Source organism: Podarcis gaigeae (assembly GCF_964106915.1).
Source record: "Podarcis gaigeae genome assembly, chromosome: 1".
In the NCBI taxonomy this organism is placed as follows: domain Eukaryota; kingdom Metazoa; phylum Chordata; class Lepidosauria; order Squamata; family Lacertidae; genus Podarcis; species Podarcis gaigeae.
In genome coordinates, this window is record NC_139678.1 from 80148458 (window position 1) to 80168050 (window position 19593).

General features: G+C 43.5%; 1 protein-coding gene across 1 annotated transcript; it reads left to right on the top strand.

Moving 5' to 3' along the window:
- Positions 1-328: 328 nt before the first annotated feature.
- Positions 329-19346, top strand: LOC310825639 (acyl-CoA (8-3)-desaturase-like). The gene is made up of 12 exons (XM_083699548.1): positions 329-647; positions 6078-6188; positions 7059-7256; positions 7532-7633; positions 8769-8897; positions 9585-9642; positions 10506-10582; positions 11926-12023; positions 12675-12771; positions 16467-16546; positions 17228-17353; positions 17922-19346. The coding sequence occupies exons 1-12, from the start codon at positions 417-419 to the stop codon at positions 17971-17973; spliced, it is 1359 nt and encodes a 452-aa protein (XP_083555674.1). The 5' UTR covers positions 329-416; the 3' UTR covers positions 17974-19346.
- Positions 19347-19593: the final 247 nt, after the last annotated feature.

Below are 19593 nucleotides of genomic sequence, written 5' to 3' on the forward strand. Positions count from 1 at the left end.
TACAACCACACATTGTGTGGTATGGAAATCACGCATTGTGTGGCTCAATAAATTCAAAGTGTTGGTGAGGATTATAGCACTTGTAGATAAAGGCTTTGTTAGAATGGGCTGTAGCTCTTGCACAATGCATAGCCCCAAAGGATAAAGCGTTATGTACGCTGATGGGTTCATTGAATCTCATAAGAAGAATCATGAGCTGACATGACTGGTGAAGGGTGACTCCTATGAAGCATTGCTGAAGAGCAAAATAGGACGGCTCTGAAAGAAAACGCCTGGAGCAATGGAATGGAAAGGGTGGTGATGACAATAGGTCTCTATAAAAGCAGAGCACAGAGACACAGTTGCACCAACCTTTCCACTGGACAGAGTGGAAGCAGAGTAGTTAGCTGGAAAACTGAGCTGTATGTGCTCAGTGGATGGTCAGGATGCCTCCAGAGTCGGGCACTAGTGTGGGAAAGCCAGAACTTGCCTTGGGTGCCCCACAGTTTTTCACCTGGGAGGAGATAGGACTCCGCACAGGCAAGGGAGAATTCAAGGAGGAGAGATGGCTGGTAATCCGAAGGAAGATCTATGATATCAGCCAATTCCATTTGCGACACCCTGGAGGAACCCGTGTCATCAGCCATTATGCAGGACAAGATGCCACGGTGAGAGCTTGTAGTGGGGCCTGGGGATCCAGAGCATTTGGGAAGAAGCATAGCTTAATGGCCAAACATCAGCTTTGTATGCATGATGTCCCGGGTTCAATCTTGGTACTGCCTATTATCTCAGTGGATTTCAGGTAGGAGACATAGAAAAGGTACAGTATCTGCCTGGTTCCCTGGAGAACCACTGCCAGGCAAAATGGACAGGACTGGGTGAGATGGGCAATGGTTAGACTTAATGTAAGGCAGCCTCAGATGATCATATGATATGGTGCTTACTTGCCAACGTTGTATAATATATGAGGGTGCTAAAAAGATTTAGACTAAGGGAAGAAGCATCTGAAGGGACAAAAAAGGAAATTCCAGAAGTTGCAGGCTATTCAGAAAAGAATTTGGGTTGTATCTGGGAATGAATGGATGGATGGATGAAGCAAGAGTCTGCAACTCCTCTTTCAGACATGGAAATGGGGCAAATAGTAGATTAGAACCTTATATAATGTTAGCCTGCTTAAATCCCACAGCATTTCAATCCCAGGGGATTTAAGCAGCCTAATAATGTGTGAGATTGCAACCTTAAGCTTCAAAGCGTCTTCAAAAAATGCTTGCTCAGAAGCACCATCTAAATTTTGTCCGGGTGATATTCAAGTGGATTTGAGGGGTTTTCCTCAGACAAAATATCAATAACGCTGGGGAGCCTCGAGGAATTTCAGAAACATCAGTGAGATCTCTCAGGTTTGGGTGGGTGGGTGGGTGTGGTTTCTTGTTAAGTTATGCTTAGGATTTCATATTTCTCTATTTGCACTCTCACAATAGCTTCCCAACCAAATTCATTCAGTGGTGTTTTCAGTGAAGTTGAAATTCATAAAGCACTGCCTATGATCAAAGGTAGCCTAATAAAAGGCTATTTTGGTGGCATTCAGCTAAGCTTTATTCAGGGTAGACCCAATGAAATTAATGAACATGACTAGTTAGGTAAATTAATTTTAGTGGGTCTACTTGGTGAGTTTGAAAGAAAACTTGTTTTCATTGAGCATTCTTGGTAAGGGGCATAATTTATGTCTTTTCATCTGCAGCTTGTTTTTTTTATAAAAAAAAATAAATCCAATAAAGCAGGAAAATGAATGGGGATACCTTGATGAATTAAAGTTAGCACTGATAACATTTTGTTGGTGGTATGCAGCACACCTTTGAAATTAATCTCAAAAGAAATAACTAATAGTTTATTTCTGTTGCTAAAATGATGAGCATTATAACAACTAAAAATAGCATTCATGTTGGAAATGGCATAGCACCTGGGCATGACCTAGATGTTTCTTAATCTCCTTTGATTGATTGCTTTTATTTCTATGATGCTTTTCATTCAAATGAATCTCAAAGTGGATTACAAACAATAAAAAGCCAATGACATAATAGAACATCACAAATACAGCATAAAACACAAAATTAACAAATCATCAATAAAACAATTACACGCTATAAAACACTTCAAAAAGCAGCAACTAAGAAATAAGCTAAGCATCACAACTACATCAGAAATCATTATCTAATTATTATGTGCAACCTAATAATTGTTCTGTGGCCTACGCTAAACTGTCTGTCCGTGCCAGTAATGACTTGCTTTTGGAATCATGCCTACCTTCGGATGGCTCTGCTGTGTTTGACCCGACTTTGTCTCATGACTCTGGTTATTGGACCATGCCCACACTTGGACTGCCTCACTATGCTTGATGATCCACTGAATTAAATAGGAACTATGCAATTGTTCCCTTGTTCAGACTAGCAGGCAAGCAAGCTCTAATCATTTTTATAGAGAAAAAGGTGCGCCACACGACTTGTTCTGGCCTATGTATTCTTAACATTGACTCACTGCTGGTCTAGCTGGATCAGAGTTCTTCTTCTCCTGTGTAGATCACTTGTAGCCGAGTAAGATTGTCTTCCATGAACACGGTCTTAACAGTGAGTCCGTAAGTGACTGTGGAGGCCAATTCTGGATCCACATGTCCTTCCACAGTGGGGACATAGGTTTCTGGGAGGGAGTTGATCATGGTGTGGATTTGCCAAGTGTGCCTTCCTTTTAGCATGTTTCTCCCTTGCGACCGGAGTTTGAGTGTCTTCAAAGCCCATGACACCTTTGGTAATGGCTGTTCTCCAATTGGAGTGCTCTCAGGCCAGTGTTTCCCAGTTGTCAGTGTTTATACTACATTTTTAAAGATTTGCCTTGAGAGAGTCTTTAAACCTCTTTTGTTGACCACCAGCACGCTTTCTATTTTAAGTTCGGAATAGAGTAGTTGTTTTGAAAAATGATAACCAGGCATCTGAACAACATGACCAGTCCAACAAAGTTAATGTTGAAGGATCGTTGCTTCGACTCTGGTGATCTTTGCTTCTTCTAGTACACTGGCATTAGTTTGCCCGTCTTCCCAGTTGATGTGTACAATTTTTCAGCTATACTGTTGATGGAATATTTCAAAGGAGTTGGAGATGGCGTTTATAAGTGGTCCATGTTTCACAAGCATACAGTAAGGCTGGTAGTAAAATAGCTTTGTAAACAAGCGTTTTGGTTTCCCTGTGAATGTCCCAGTCCTCAAACACTCTGCACTTCATTTGGGAGAAAGCTGCACTCAGAGTTCAGGCGATGCTGGTTTTGACATCAATGTTGGTCCTTGTGGAAAGATAACTGCCCAGGTAGGTGAAGTGATCAACATTTTCCAATGTTGCACCACTGAGTTGGGTTTGTGGTGCCGCAGAGGGGTTGTTTTATGCTTGTTGGTGCAGCACTTTGGGTTTTTTGTTTGTTTTTTGGATGTTGAGCAATAGGCCAAGCTTTTTGTAAGCTTCTGTGAAGATATTTAGGATGGTTTGGATTTCATCCTCTGAGTCTACATGCACCACGTTGTCATCAGCATACTGAAGCTCTATGACAGAAGTTACAGTAACCTTACTGCCTGCTCAGATTAAAGAGCTTTCCATCTGTTCGATATATGATTTCTACTCCAGAGGGAGTAGAACTTTTAAGAGTTTTTAGATTTGAGTTATGGTGCACAGAACAAGTCTGTCACTGACTGATGCTCCTCAGATGCCAGGATCAAAAATGGTTGCCACCAGTGCATCTTTTTTTGTGGGTACTCAAGTGTATATACCCTTTTTCTAGAAGAAAAGCACTAATTAAAAATGTGGCACTTGCTTAACAACTTCATGGTGAGTGCTGGCACCCTTTCTCTAGAAGAAAAGGACTAATTGCAACCTGTTCATCATGTTTAGGGACAATTGAGCTATTATGACCAATAACTGTTGCTACAACTCCCCTCCAACCATTTATCTGAATAGCTTCCAAAACAATTTAAACCAGAAGTCATCAGGTTGTCTTTTTCCCTCTGCGTCTTTGAGGAGGGTAGAAAAGATGAAGAATGTGACCATTAGTAGTCCTCATGTTTAAGTTCCTTTCACTCAGGCCAAGTGGGAAGGTTGAAAGCAGTTCACTTGCAGTCCACAGGGCAGGGCAAACCGGAATGGAGAAGAAAATCTAAGTCCCCTGAAAGAGATATTCTCCTCCACACAATTCCCAAATGCAGAGCGCCACAGCCACACAGGATCATGACAGTTAGTCATGCACAAACTCCCACAACAAGAATCTTGTCACAGCACATGAGGAAATGCCCTAACTACATCTCTGGCGTCTGGGGTCTTCCCAGCTTTGCACCAGACTCTGTTTTTCTCAGCCATGCAAACCAAATCAGTGGAGGACCTGGCTTGGCTGAGCTTGAGACACCCAGCATATATCTGGGTACACCAGAAGGCAAAGTTCAGTACCCCAGCAACTTTGAAACAGAACCATGTTGCTTGTGAATTGCATGAGAAAATCAATATGCTGTACTCCTTTTTGAGAAGTCATCTGAATAAGAAAAGTATTGTATTTTTTTTTCAAGCTGTAAAGAGGTTCAGTATTTGTTTAGAGTCTTTTGCCATCTTCGACCCGGGCTCTCTATACTGGCTCTTTGGGGCAAGAAGCAGCACATGAATAGAATGGAGGTCTACACTGATTTTGTGGCAAGAAATCAGCAGTTGTCTTTGCTATGGATCTTGCGGCTCGGGGGCTTGATTTCCCTGCTGTGAATTCGGTCATTCAGGACACAAAATACTCACATTCACAGAGTTGGCAGAAGAGCCTGGTACAAAGAAGGTGAGGAAACTCTCCCTGTGCTGCTTTCTTTGGAGGAAAAGTTTTGCTCCCTTAAATCCGCCTCTGCTGGATGTTCAGGTGTGAGAGTGAGAGTACAAAAATGCAGCTGGTTAATTTTAGAAGCTGGAGTTAGTGGTCTTACTTTGGGTGGTGGGGAGAGGGGGTTTTAGACAGCCATCCTTTAATGGATGCATCCACACCCAGTTCTGACTCTGTTTGAGAGAGAATAAGATCGAAAGAGTATAGCGTAGGGTGTGTGTGATAATCTTGAGATAGCCAGCACCCCTCATTACTTCCCTGGACATCTCCCTGTTTCACCTTTAAGAGAGAGTCAGAGACAGAATGGGGTGGCTCTGGCCCTAACTATTGCTGATATGCCAGCCCAAAAACAAATGTCCCCAAGGGAATGCAGAAGAAAAAAAGCATTTCCCAACTGTTATCTTTACCCTAGTCTTGGAGTGCTTGGACTTACGGAATGATAACAGCAGCACACCCACACTTGAGAGAGGGAGGTATCAGCAAACTCAGGAAACTTAAGTGGGGGGGGGGGAGAGAATTGTGTGGGGGACCACTAATGAGAACCAGCACCAGCGGGAAAATTCTGTATGGAGTGGCCTTCATATGTGACTTATTTGACTTAACAGTGAACGGGTGAAATGTATGTCACTCCCAAATGTGTCACTGGGATTTTCTTTCATCATACATCTGCAAGAGGGAATTGCCCAAAGTTACACATCCCCCAGGCAAAATTCTCAGTATGTTGTCCTTTCTTAAGCTTCTCTTTATTTTTTTCGCCTACTTTACCTCCATTCTCATTTCTCTCATTCTTTCACAACAGTTCCTCCCCCTCATTTTACTGCTGCTTCTCCCCCCACCCCTCACTGGCCCACAGAGGTCCTGTTACTTCCCCTTCCAAATGTCAAGTCGTATCTCCTTCCTTGTTCAGAATTTGTATTTATTTATTTAATAAAAATTATACACCACTTGACTTTTTTAAAAAAATAAAAAACCCTGATTGTACCTCCCTCCCCACTCTTGACTCCCAATCCCAACTGTCCAATGAACTGTAATTCCAAAATCACCCATCAGCCTGCATCACTGAGACTATCGGCCCTCAAGGAAGAGAACCAGCCAGCACCTTGTATCATTTGTTGTGGAGCTGAAAACAAACTTCCCAGAATATCAGCTCCATCACTTCAGCATAGCAGCCTCCTCCGTTTTACACCCTATTTTTGTTCTCTCTGTGGTTTTAGGATGCTTTCACCGCTTTCCATAAGGATGAGGACTTAGTCAAGAAATACCTGAGCCCCCTACTAATTGGGGAGCTGGCACCTGATCAACCCAGCTGTGAACCAACCAAAAATGTGAGTTTCCCTCACAACTTTCTTTTAAGGATATGTGGTGTGGCCAGCCTCAAGACATTTTGCTGCCTGGGAGGAAGGATAAGATGGCACCCTCTCCATTACATATACTGAATATTGCTGGTCTGGAATCTGACCCATAGCTTCAGTGCTGGTGATGCTGGTGTCAGGACAGTGTCCATCGTCACACCTGAGACCAGCAGGATATCTTAAGTAGGCTGCATGACATACACAGTTTTGTTTTCTGATAAAGGGGAGTTGCTGGGGGACTTAGGAGGAAGTCTGGTACTGTCCTCCCTCACCAACTCTGCCTAATGGTAGGAATAACGCTGTAGATAACAAATACAGGAAATATACAGTAGCTTGCAACTACAATTCTGTAACATGCTTAGCACATGTTCTAGTTGTGGCACCTAACTGGCTGTAGGACTCCCTTTGTGACCCTATAACCTTGCTCTCAACATCTTAAGTAATTGTGTCCTAGTGATCACTGAAGAATAGAAAACACACACTGGGCATGTGATTTTTCATGATGCTGCAGAAGCTCAGTATTTCAAATTATTAGAATGTAGCCAGCTGTCCTTTTGCAGACAATCCAAGCTACAAAGGCGCCTACCCCTATGGAGAATCTGCTTGCTACAGCTTCCTCTTCATCTCTCACTGAAATGAAGATGGGGAGATAGTGGAGATGGGATTGTTTGCTTTTTTAACCTGTCCCTGGTTAGACACTGAGCTAAAGGAGATCCCCTGGTCTCACAGTCCCCCTGCTGGCTGGGTGCCTTCCAGAGTATGTTTCTGTAAGTCTGTTCCACTCGCAGTCTGCATCATATATAACCACAGATAAGAGATATTAACTTTAGGCACCTCTCACAGGCAATGCTGGTCAATGATTTTCATGAGCTGCGCACCACAGTGAAAAGGATGGGACTCCTACAACCTCGTTTTCTCTTCTTCGGCTTCATGTTTCTGCATGCTTTCCTGCTAGATACTGCATCCTGGCTGACTATCTGGTATTTTGGAGTATCTTGGGTGCCCTTCCTTGTTGGTGTGGCACTGTTCACCGTTGCACAGGTAATGTATTTGTGTCATGAAGATCTCTGGGGTGTTTCTCAGCACCTCCAGGATCAATGAACTGATTTATGATTCATAGCATTCTCCCTAGCCACAATGCTGGAATTTTATTGTGTCAGTGGAATTTCAGCCTCTTTGTTGGCGTTCTGGTCAATAAATTAGCACTGATGCTCCTGAGTTTATCGTGTAAAGCAGTAGCAGAATTCTTCACCATTTCTCAAATATATGGTGCCATACTGCATCACATTGTCCTAGTGTTGCTTTTTGCCTTCCAGATCCAGTATGCATTTTTACAACATGATCTTGGGCATCTTTCAGTCTTTCAGAAGGCCAAGTGGAACAGACCATTTCACTTCATTGTGATGGGAATATGTAAGGTAAAATGATATGCAAATAGATACAATGACAATGTCCCAATAGCAGTGCCCTCTTTGCACTTCACTGGGGGGAAAAGGATCATTTCTTGGGCTTGTCTGGTGTGATGATAACAAGGATAATGAAAATAGTGTTGATGATATGATGTTTCAAGCATTCAGTGTGCTTCAGATATGGGATCTCACTCATTCGTACAACACTCTATTAGTATTGCCTCAGTCCATACTCAGGGGGCAAAGTGAAGAAAAGCATGGTTTAAGGCTTAGTGGCTTCATGATTTTGGTGAGATTTGAACAGCTTGCTACACAACACCAGCTGTTGGGGCTAAAAGACTCTGGTGAAGGACTGTGGCAACTCTTTCCCCTCACTTCGGCAGTAAGGGGGCTCTTTAGAATACCTCAGTTCATCATGGCTAAAGAATAATTTGGGTACTACCTAGCAGTGGATCCTGGTTCACTAGGAAGTAAAGAACAAATAAAGTCAAGGTACTAAATAAGCACTATGTATCTCTGTAACATAGATATCGTCTTAAAACTTTACAAGAGTCTTTGGCCAATAGAATACACTGTTTCATGCCACCCTAATCTCTGAGCGGTGCAAGATTCCAGTGATTTCAGACGCTTACTCAGGGTTCATGTTTCCATTTGGAAAGGAGGCACAACAGAGACTGTGTTGTCTTTAGGATATATGGTTTATTTACACAGCTAGTTCCCAACAATTGATTTATTTGACAAAGTTCAAACGTACATCTCCAGCGTTTCCATTAACGTCCTTCTCCTTGTGCGCAGTTGCTCCCTCTAATCTTACTTCCTCCTTTTCCGCACCCAGCATGCAAGTCTGCGAAAACTCCTCCCCTTACTTCCTCTGTGTACAGCATGACTTGTCCCAGGCTCATCCTCCTCCCCCTCTACGTCAGACTGACTGTCAGACGACAAGCTGCTGATAATCTCTTTAGGCTCTCTATAACCGCTGGTTACTGTCCTTTCATCTTTTCCCGTTTGCCTCTCCCTGACAGTATACACCTAGATTTATTAATCTCTTATATTCTGCAATCTTTATACAGCAGTAATGAGTACAGTATGTAGCTCCACCCACGAATAAATGGTATCTATGTGTGTATTTTCATTATGTATGAAGGGTGGACCACCAAGCCAATGGAACTATATGCATAACCAGCATCACGCCAAACCCAACTGCTTCCGCAAGGACCCTGATCTCAATATGCACCCATTTTTGTTCAGCCTGGGAAAGGCGCTCTCTGTGGAGGTGAGCAAAAGACCTGGGAGTGACTCAAATCATAGAAAAGGGAACACCATGTTAACAAAATTCATACTCTTAGTGAGCAACCTAGGAAGAAAGGAAGCATGCCATCTCCAAGGAACAGCTTTAGTGTTCCTTCCTGCAGCTCATGTTGTTGATGGGCTGTTTATACCATTAGATTAGTTTCTTATTTTCCTTATTTCTAGATGGCATCTGTTCTGCTCATGACAGGCTGGAGCGGGAGTTCAGAAATGGATATGGCCTTCTGGCCATCCCTCCACATATCCCTTTGACAGGCCAAGCTGTTGGTCACTTGATGGCAGGTGACAACAGGTGATTTAAAGTTTCAGCTGTGGCTGAAGGAAGAAAGATTCTTTCTTTGTGTCCCTGGATTCAAGCCACAGCTGCAAAGTCGTAAGGATGACACGTCACGTGCTTTGTGGTTTGCCCAGAACTGCTTAACAAGCCAACCTCTGAGGCCTGGTGGGCTCAATGGTAGAGAACCTCTGGCCTGTAGGCTCCCAAAATAGGGTGCCACCACTGAGAAGACCCTGCTATGTATAATGTCTCCTCCCCAATTGTACTTATTAGAGCTAACACAAGGATCCCTATTGTAACAAATGGAAGTTGGCACTCAGAACGTTTATATATAGTTGTCAGCTTAACCACGTTACTTCTCCTCTCCATCTGCAGCTTGGCAAGAAGAAAAAGAAATACATGCCTTACCAGCACCAGCACATATACTTCGCCCGTGAGTGTCCCTGCCATTTTGTTATTATAATAATAATATATTATTTATACCCCGCCCATCTGGCTGGGTTTCCCCAGCTACTCTGGGCAGCTCCCAACAGAATATTAAAAACACAATAAAATTTCAAACATTAAAAACCTCCTTAAACAGGCTTGCCTTCAGATGTCTTCTAAAAGTCAAATAGTTGTTTATTTCCTTGACATCTGATGGGAGGACGTTCCACAGGGAGGGTGACACTACCGAGAAGGCCCTCTCTGGTTCCCTGTAATCTCAGTTATCATAGTGAGGAAACTGCCAGAAGGCCCCCAGAGATGGGTCTCAGGAGTATGAATCCGGAAATTGCAACCTTTAGTAAAGCCATGCCTTGTGGTGGATGAGAACAATGGCATTATTATCGGATGGCATAAATTTTTTTGACAAAAGTTTTAGATGGATGATTTGATGAAAATATGGAATTCTATTTTAAGTTATTGTTATTGTACTACTACTACTACTACTACTACTATTATTATTAAAAACAATTATCTTCAAACAATTAAAAACCATTATCTATTATTATTAAAAACTATTATCTTCAGATAAGTGTGCATGCACACGAAAGCTCATACCAAGAACTAACTTAGTTGGTCTTTAAGGTGCTACTGGAAGGAATTTTTTTGTTTTGACTATGGCAGACCAACACGGCTACCTATCTGTAACTATTATTATTATTATTATTATTATTATTATTATTATTATTATTATATACTACTACTACTATTTGGCCAGTATGACCAGAGATGGATAGATAGATAGATAGATAGGCTGTATTGAGTTTGGGTGATTTACATCTTTGTAATGTTCTTCTTTTTTGATTTCACTAGTTTTGGCCCCATTGACCTTCGTTTTATACGTCCAGTTTGCTGTATTGCGTTTCGCATTTCAAAGGAAAAATTGGTTGGTAAGTCACCTGCATATTTGCAGTGGTTTCTCCTCTGGATAAGTCTATTTGGGGACGGGTATAAGACAGAGCAGGGGGACGTGGGTGGCGCTGTGGGTAAAACCTCAGCGCCTAGGACTTGCCGATCGCATGGTCGGCAGTTCGAATCCCCGCGGCGGGGTGCGCTCCCGTCGTTCGGTCCCAACGCCTGCCAACCTAGCAGTTCGAAAGCACCCCCGGGTGCAAGTAGATAAATAGGGACCGCTTACCAGCGGGAAGGTAAACGGTGTTCCATGTGCTGCGCTGGCTCACCAGATGCAGCTTGTCACGCTGGCCATGTGACCCGGAAGTGTCTGCGGCTCCCGGCCTATAGAGTGAGATGAGCACACAACCCTAGAGTCTGGCAAGACTGACCTGTATGGGCAGGGGTACCCTTACCTTTTTTTATAAGACAGAGCAGGAACAGTGGCAGTATGCAGGGAGCGGGGAGAAAGGTAGGGTCCTGACCCTTCCTTTCACTCTCTGGTGCTATTGTATGCTGCTGTGCAGTGAGCTAAGGCAACTGGGAAGACGTCGTTCTCTGCATACCTTGGAAGATCTACATCTCCTATGAGGCAGCTTTGGGCCTGTTGACTATGTAGTGCATCAGGACACCAGAGAAACAGAGGGAGAGGCAGATCTCCCTCCCCTGCATTCCATGTTTCTCCTGCTGTCATGGGCTGGTAATGCTTTACGGCAGGGGTAGGCAACTTAAGGCCTGGGGGCCAGATGCGGCCCAATCGCCTTCTTAATCTGGCCCATGGACGGTCCGGGAATCAGCATGTTTTTACATGAGTAGAATGTGTCCTTTTATTTAAAATGCATCTCTGGGTTATTTGTGGGGCATAGGAATTCATTCATTCCCCCCCCCCCAAAAAAAAAATAGTCTGGGAGACGGTGGACCAGTCCATGGCTGAAAATGGTTGCTGACCCCTGAGATTAGTGAGCCTTCCTGGGATCTCTGATTTGAACACCCTCCTAACAAAAAGCTTGGGTGACATCAGCAGATGAGAGGGATAAAAATCCCTTCAATGAATTATTCTGGGAATTCTTTTCACTTTGAAGAGAAATGTGGCTTCCTGTAGAAAATCTACCTGGCCCATCAGATTCAGCCTTGTCCCATCTTGACCATTACTGATCCCCTTCATGCCCTTTCCTTTTTTCATGACAGCATCCCTGGATGTTCTCGTGCATGCAAACAGTGCTCTTCATTCATATCTTGTTATGGCCTTTGTGTTCTCCATAGTTGTTGCATACAGTTAGTAGATCTGAAATGAAGGACCTGGCAACTGTTTTCTAACCTATTCCCCCCCCCCCTTTGGCAGGAGTTTGCTTTCATGATGCTTTACTATGTCCGCATCTGTCTCATGTATGTTCCTTTAATGGGATTTAAGACCTTCATGGCATACTACTGGTTGGCCAGGTAATAGTTCTTCTGCTTTTTCTGCTCTACAGGCTTTCCTTAATTTATGAGCTGTGTGTTCAGAATACATGCTCTCTTCATGTAGAAACTGGCTCCTACATATGTCAAACCCTCATACCACAATGACACAAAAGCAGCCCAGGAAGGTGCCTCACAGGAGAGACTGTGCCTCCTCTAGTGGTTACTCTAAATCGGTGGTTTCTAGATGCCCCCACAGCCACCCATGGACCAATTGAAAATTGTTGAGTGTCTTCAAGGACCACTTAATGAACATTCTGCCTGTTGTAATAATTGTAATACACTGTGTGAGATGCCAAATGGTTTTTAATTTCATTTTTGCAGTCATTTTGCAAACCACCTGACTGAAGCTTCTGGACCACTGTTCGGAAACCCCTGCTCTAAATGGCTTTTGGTCTCATGCAGGGTTGAGAAACCAGTGGGCCTCTGGATGTTACTGGACTCCAACTCCCATCATTCCATGCTGGCTGAGGCTCATGGGAGTTAGAGTCCAACAGCATGTGGTGGGCTACAGGTTTCCCATCCCTGATCTAGCAATTTCAAAGCAAAATAAAAAGAAGGGTTGTGGCCTTTATGTGTTTACCTTTAGCTTATCCGGATGGTGATTGTTAGCGTTGTTGCTTGTCTGCCTAGGTTCCTAGAAAGCTCTTGGTTTCTCTGGATCTCACAGATGAACCACATTCCAATGAACATTAACTATGACCAGAATTTAGACTGGGTGTCTGCCCAGGTAAGATAACTACTGCTTTTATCTTCATCTTTCTTTCATATAATAAGCTCATTCCTGAATATATTTGGGCACAGGGAAGGAGACACCTAACAAACCACATCAGCTAAAGCCCTGCACAAGAATTTTGGCTTGTGCAATGGGGCTTTCCCATTCCACCCTCCCCACCCCACATCTCCTGAAATTGGCTCCAGGGGGCTGGGAACAGTGGGCTGGAAGTGGGAGAAGAGGGGAGATTATTCCATTTAGCAAGCTGCAATGCTTGTGCAAACAGAATGTTTGGAAGAGCATCATGCTGAAGTCCACTCTTAGTATCGTATATTGTTGTAACCTGCCTTGGAACCTTAGGGTGAAGGGTGGGTTAATAATAATAATAATAATACTACGGGCAACTCTCAATGTTTCCAGGGGTTATGGTCCAGGGATTGTGCATAAAGCCAAAATCGTGTATTGTCAAAACACATTGGGTGCAATGACTGGTGGAATTGCCAAAGTCCCCCCCACCCAGATGTCCACCTTCTTTCTACCCCTTTTTGAATTATATATTCAAAGCAGTTGGCCCCTTATCTCTCTCGCCCTGACCTAGCCACTGTGATCCATGCGACGGTCACCTCCAGACTGGATTATTGTAACTCGCTCTACGTGGGGCTGCCCTTAAGACTGACCCAGAAACTCCAGCGGGTGCAGAATGCCGCGGCGAGACTCCTTATGGGGTCTTCGCTGCGAGATCACATTCATCCGGTACTATACCAGCTGCACTGGCTCCCGGTGGAGTACAGGATCAGGTTTAAGGTGCTGGTTTTAACCTTTAAAGCCCTATACGGCCTAGGACCCTCGTACCTACGGGACCGCCTCTCCTGGTATGCCCCACAGAGAAACCTACGGTCTGCAAATAATAACATCCTCAAGGTCCCAGGCCTCAGAGAGGTTAGGCTGGCCTCAACTAGAGCCAGGGCCTTCTCAGTTGCAGCTCCAATCTGGTGGAACGCTCTGTCACAAGAGACTAGGGCCCTGCGGGACCTGACATCCTTCCGCAGGGCCTGCAAGACAGAGTTGTTCCACCAGGCCTTTGGTCAGGGCGCAGCCTGACTCCCTCCTCTGGCAACCTGCTTAGAATCTTGCTTAATTAGTTGCCATTAATTTGATTTTAATTGATTTTTATAATGAAATATTTTTAGAATGTGTGAATATCTGATTGTTTGATTGTTGATTGTTGTTAGCCGACCTGAGCCTGGCTTCGGCTGGGGAGGGCGGGATATAAATAAAATTTATTATTATTATTATTATTATTATTATTATATATATATATATATATATGGAAGAACAAAAAGCTGAATGTGCACAAGTTAAATGCATGTAAGTTACAAGTTACCTGTAGGTTGCAAGTTACCTAAATGGCCTCGGCCCAGTATACCTAAAGGAGTGTCTCCACCCCCATCATTCTGCAGCCTCCCAGAGTAGCTGGGGAAGCCCAGTCAGATGGGCAGGGTATAAATAATAAATTACTACTACTACTACTACTACTACTACTACTACTACTACTACTATTACTACTATTATATTATGGGACAGGCTGCTGGGTCTGGGCAATGTATTGATACATCACCTAGGACTGGTTTGGGAGCCAGAGTGCGATGGCGCCTTCACCTGGCAGTATATCTTGGATGGGGCTTGCCTTAACCTGAATCCTTCTTCTGCCACCACCTGGCGGAAGAAACAACCTGCATTGGCCCCGGCCCTGTGAGGCACCCAGGTGAAATTGCCACCGCTCCCACCAAGGGAACTGAGGTGGTTTCACCCTGGTGCCTCGTGGGGCTGGGACCATTGCAGCTTGTTCCTCTGCTTTTCAACATTGCGATGTATGCAGTGGTACCTCGGTTGTCAATCGCTTTGAAAGTCGAACATTTCGGCTTTTGAACGCTGACAACCCGGAAGTGAATGTTTCCGTTTTCTGAAAGTTGAATGTTTCTCCTGAGGCTGAGGCACGTTTCTCCATTTTTTTCAATGGGTTTTGCCCACCGCCCATTGCGCCTCGGTTGTCAAACGTTTCGGAAGTTGAACAGTCTTCCAGAACAGATTACATTCAACAACCAAGATACCACTGTATTGTGATGTTTGGCTGGTGATACACCACAATGTTGGAAAGCTGACAACACCCAGCCCTACAGGCTGCATTGCAAATCCTTCTTTTCCATTGTCTACTAAGGCCCATAATTTTGCCAATAAAGATAGGGACCATAAGATCATAGAGACACTAATGCCAGATTAACTTTGTTTTCTGACCTGACACAAGCAGAGAAGGTGAAAGTGTGGACAAGAGGGAAGGATAGCTTGTGGTACTAATCTTGTTTCTTAATAGCCAGTTATTTATCATCTTGCTTGCTCCCTAAGGCCAAGCAAATGCCAAATCTTTATGTTGTGGTTTACCCATACAACTAACAACAACAACAACAACAACAATTTTTTTATTTATACGCCCCCCTTCCTGGTTCAGAAAACTGGGCTCAGGGTGGCTAACAACAAATTAAAACACTTAATTGTGATACAAAAAACCCAGCATAAAATACAGTATAAAAGCGAGAATAACAATAAATTCAAAGATCAAAAATCAAATCCAATAAATCCATCCAATAAATATTAGATGATCACTAGGGCTAGCTGGCTAAATTAGTCCTATTTGTGCCAGCGAGGAGACCAGGGGAGAATTAGCTATGGGATCCCAGAGTGGGTAATCTTCATAAAAAGGGGAGTGGGAAGAAGGAAGATGAATGAAATTAACCTTTGCCCTCTATTCAGCTCACATTTCAAGTTAACCTACCTAATTTGCATTTTCTGAAACAATAGGAAAACCAAAAAAGTCATCTTTCAAAATCCACACTTTTCTGAATTTTTCAATGCAGTTCTCCCGCCGAATAATGGTTACAAAAGTGAATTTACTGGGATAAAAGTGTCCATTAAAAGGCATGTGTTCATGAAAATAACATATAAAACTGCCTCATATTACAGGAAATTGCATTGCAAAATGTGTATATTAAGTAGAATAGCATACAAATGTGAATATTAAGAGAAATTTGTATTAAAATGCTGGTGAATGTCCATGAGGCCTTTTTCAAAATAAAAATCACAAACTGATGTGGAAATAAGGGAAACTGAACTTAAGAGTGAGAAAATAAGAAACAGAAAGAAACCAAAATTGGTTTCACCTATTCCTACTTCCCAGTGCAATTAATTCATTGTGTGTGGCTATAACAAATTGCAAATGTGTTGATCAGTGGCTCTTAACGCTTAAATAGATCTATTTGGTGCACTTTGCGGTCACCAATAATATAGTGGAAATAACAGAGGAACAAGGGAAAGAGTCCAAAGTTTCTCTGAAGTTTCTTCAACCTGCTACAGAGAAAACACACTTTCCAGTTGAAAAACAACTTGCCTCTTCAGCAGTGCAAGCACCAATGTTCCACAGTGTACATAGTTCTCCACTCGTGATTATAGCCTATTTTCATCATGGTCACACAACACAGATTGTGTTGAGTTCAGAAGTTTTTTTAGTGGCCTCACATGCGGTACCAACAAGGAAAAGAAACCCACAAAGAACAATTAAAAACAGTAGTATGCAGTACAACAAAGATTAAATGAAGGAATATGGTGTGTTGAAAATGAAAGAAGTGGGATTCAGCACGTTCCTCTTTCTCACTTAGCTTGCAGCAACGTGTAATGTGGATCAATCCCTGTTCAATGACTGGTACACAGGACACCTAAACTTCCAGATTGAGCACCAGTGAGTAAAAATATACCCTTTTATGAATGTATGTGGGAGAGCCCCTAATGGAACTGATGGGCCACCCCCAAATCCTGAATGTTACTTCGCACCTGGAAAGACAGGTGGTGGCCAGGAGTGCTTTTTGCACTGCTTAATAAACTAAAAATGTAATAGGTTAAACCAGCCTTGGACAGCCAAATACTCTCCAACATTTTGAAGCCAAAATCCAGGGTGCCATCTTACCAGAGGCCATCTTCCTGTCTTTTATCACAAGAGCATAGCGGTTCATTTCAGTTGCCAGGATCTTATGTGATTTTGCTCCACGGTTACCCCCCAAACCCCCCCCCCACTTTTCCTGGGCACAATACCCAAAAATGTGTGTTCTGGGGCACAGTGTAAGATCACAGCCCCAGAAAAAGTGCTGTTTTTCAGGGGAAAATCATGCCGCAAAATCACGCAAGAGCATAGCAGCCAAAATGGCCGCCATTCTCTCATGATAAAAAATGGGATGTTCCTGTTTTTCAGGGACACTTGCATGGTACACAGCCACGTTATCTGGGGCTGATGGAAGTTGTAATCCTAAACATCTGGAGAGCACCAGTTCATGGAAGGCTGAACTGGGCAGGACTGGGATGATTTTGGCCCACTTAAGGTTCTCTGCTAGCTGCTTGACCCCATTTATCCCTCTTTTCAACACAGCCTTTTCCCAACGATGCCTCGCCACAATTATTGGAAGGTCGCTCCTCTGGTGAAATCCCTCTGTGCCAAGCATGGCATTGAGTACCAATGCAAGCCCTTGCTCACGGCTTTTGCAGATATATTGCAGTAAGTGTCAATTAACTGAAGGAGGATCAGGGAGGTAGGATCAATTGGGGAGTGGGGGAAATCCTACTGGGCTTGGAGCCTACATGTAAAGTGGAAGCAATAAACAGCTTATTCCAGTCAGGTCAAGTGCCTGAACAGTTTTCAGTGGGTCCCACTTGCAACCCTGTCTCAGCAAGGTTAAAAATGACTGTCAGGGGTCCCCCCCCCCCCCAAAAAAAAAAAACTTTAAGCAATGTTTAAAGGTTGCAAAGTTGGCTCTGTGATACATGTTCCTACATGGCTGTGGAGCAGCAGAAGCTCCAGGGAAGTTAGCCTTGAGGTCTGAGGATGATGGGAGAGCCACATCCTTAGGCCAGGAGGGTACAGAAGGGGTTTCCGAAGTTTTCCCTCCCCAAGTCAGGCAACCTGTGATTTGTCCAAATCTGAATCCCCCTCAGTCAGGGCAATGCTGTGACCCAGATTTAGAGGACATGACAGACGGCAGCACTGGTAGGGTATGGAAGAGATAACTCTTGTGAAATGTTGCTGTCTGCGATTCATGAGGCCATTTCCCCCTTTCCTTCTGCAGCTCTCTGAAGAAATCAGGGGAGCACTGGCAAGACGCCTATCTCCATGCATAAGAAGAGGAAGGTCCTCAGGAATGAATCTTCTCCTGCCACCATCTGATGCTGCTGGGAAAATGGGAAAAAGCAGCCTTGGAAAGCATACCTTTGAGTGGGGATTAGCTAGATCCTAATGAAACTGTGAATGGGTGTTTTTCTCTTTCTTTTGCACAGGCATGGGTGAGCTGAACCTGGGACATTTAGCTCTAGAAACTTTGAGAAACTCCAAAGAGACTGGAAAAGGCAAATCAGTGCAGAGGGTACTTTGCTTTTAGCGTTTTAATCAGCCTGCATGGCAACAGATACACCACTGACACAGCCGCTGATCAGCCTCAAGCCACTCTGGGTGCATCCATCCCGAAGCTTTCCTTCTGCAGCCAATCCTTGGGAAGATTTTGCATGGATAATCCTTTCAGAATGACATGTTCTAGGCAGATACACTCTCCTGGCACTGATCCACCAAGTTACATGACCTCAGGAGCACCACAGTGCCTTGCAATTCAGTTTGCCCAATAACATTCTGGCTTGTGTTGACACAGGGCTAGCACTTAAATGACAGGTCATGTCAAGGATACCATGTAGAATGCACTCAGTTTCCATACCTGAAACATACTGCCCAAACCAAATTAAAACACATTCTTCTTTTGGGGCACAACCTCCTCTCCTTCAGGCAGGTAACATTACTGAACTAAGGCAGGTTCATAAATGACTTGTTGCTGTATAGTAGATAAGACCTACTGACTCTTACAGAGAAGCTGTCCCTGATATGCAGTGTAAGCCAGGAGCAGAGGATGCTTTGTGTTCATTTGCCTTTTTTATTCTAAGTGTGGAGTATCTGATGGAGAATTTGCACAGTTGGAAAAACTGCTTTTTTTAACAAAAGCCCTATCTACTTGGAGGTGCCAGGGATTATTAAAAGCCATGGCCGTTGCCATTTTCTTGATAAGAGGTGCATTGCTTCTTAAGCATGAAGAAAGGCCTATGGAGAAGATCGGGGACAACGTTAGTTTTGGAGACCTTCTATGCTAGCATGTGAGATGTCCTGGTGATGGATCCAGCCTCTTGGTCGCCCAGCGGCTGCATGCTGCTTCTCCAGGGCATCAAACTGGACACTGAGGGCACAAACTAAGGCCATGTGTTTGGGCCTTCTGTTCTTGTGGCTTCTGTTCTTGATAGTGCACCACTCTGTTGTGTGTAAGAGTTCCATGGTTATCAGTAAATGAAGTCACATGATGTAAATATGACTGCCATAACCACGTGCAAAAGTGGATTCAATATTCATCCCATCCAGTAATAAATCAGGACCTGTGACTGCTATTTAAATGCATAACAGTGCTTTGATACTTTGTAATCATGAAACAATTTCCTATTTCAATGAAACAGAATAATCATGAGCAGTTGCATGTGGTTTTTGTTCTTCAAACTATCTATTTAAAACTGATTTGAGGGCATGTGTGATGGATTTATGTTTCATCAAGTTAATCTTCCTATTAAATTATGAAGCACCATTCATGTTGAATGAATCCTGTCAAACAATGCAACCTTTTCCAGTAATTGTATTGGGAACTCCTGCCAAAAATGTTCTCTTGTTCAATCACATTGCCCTCCTTTGCAACATCATGTAGCCCAAATTGGATT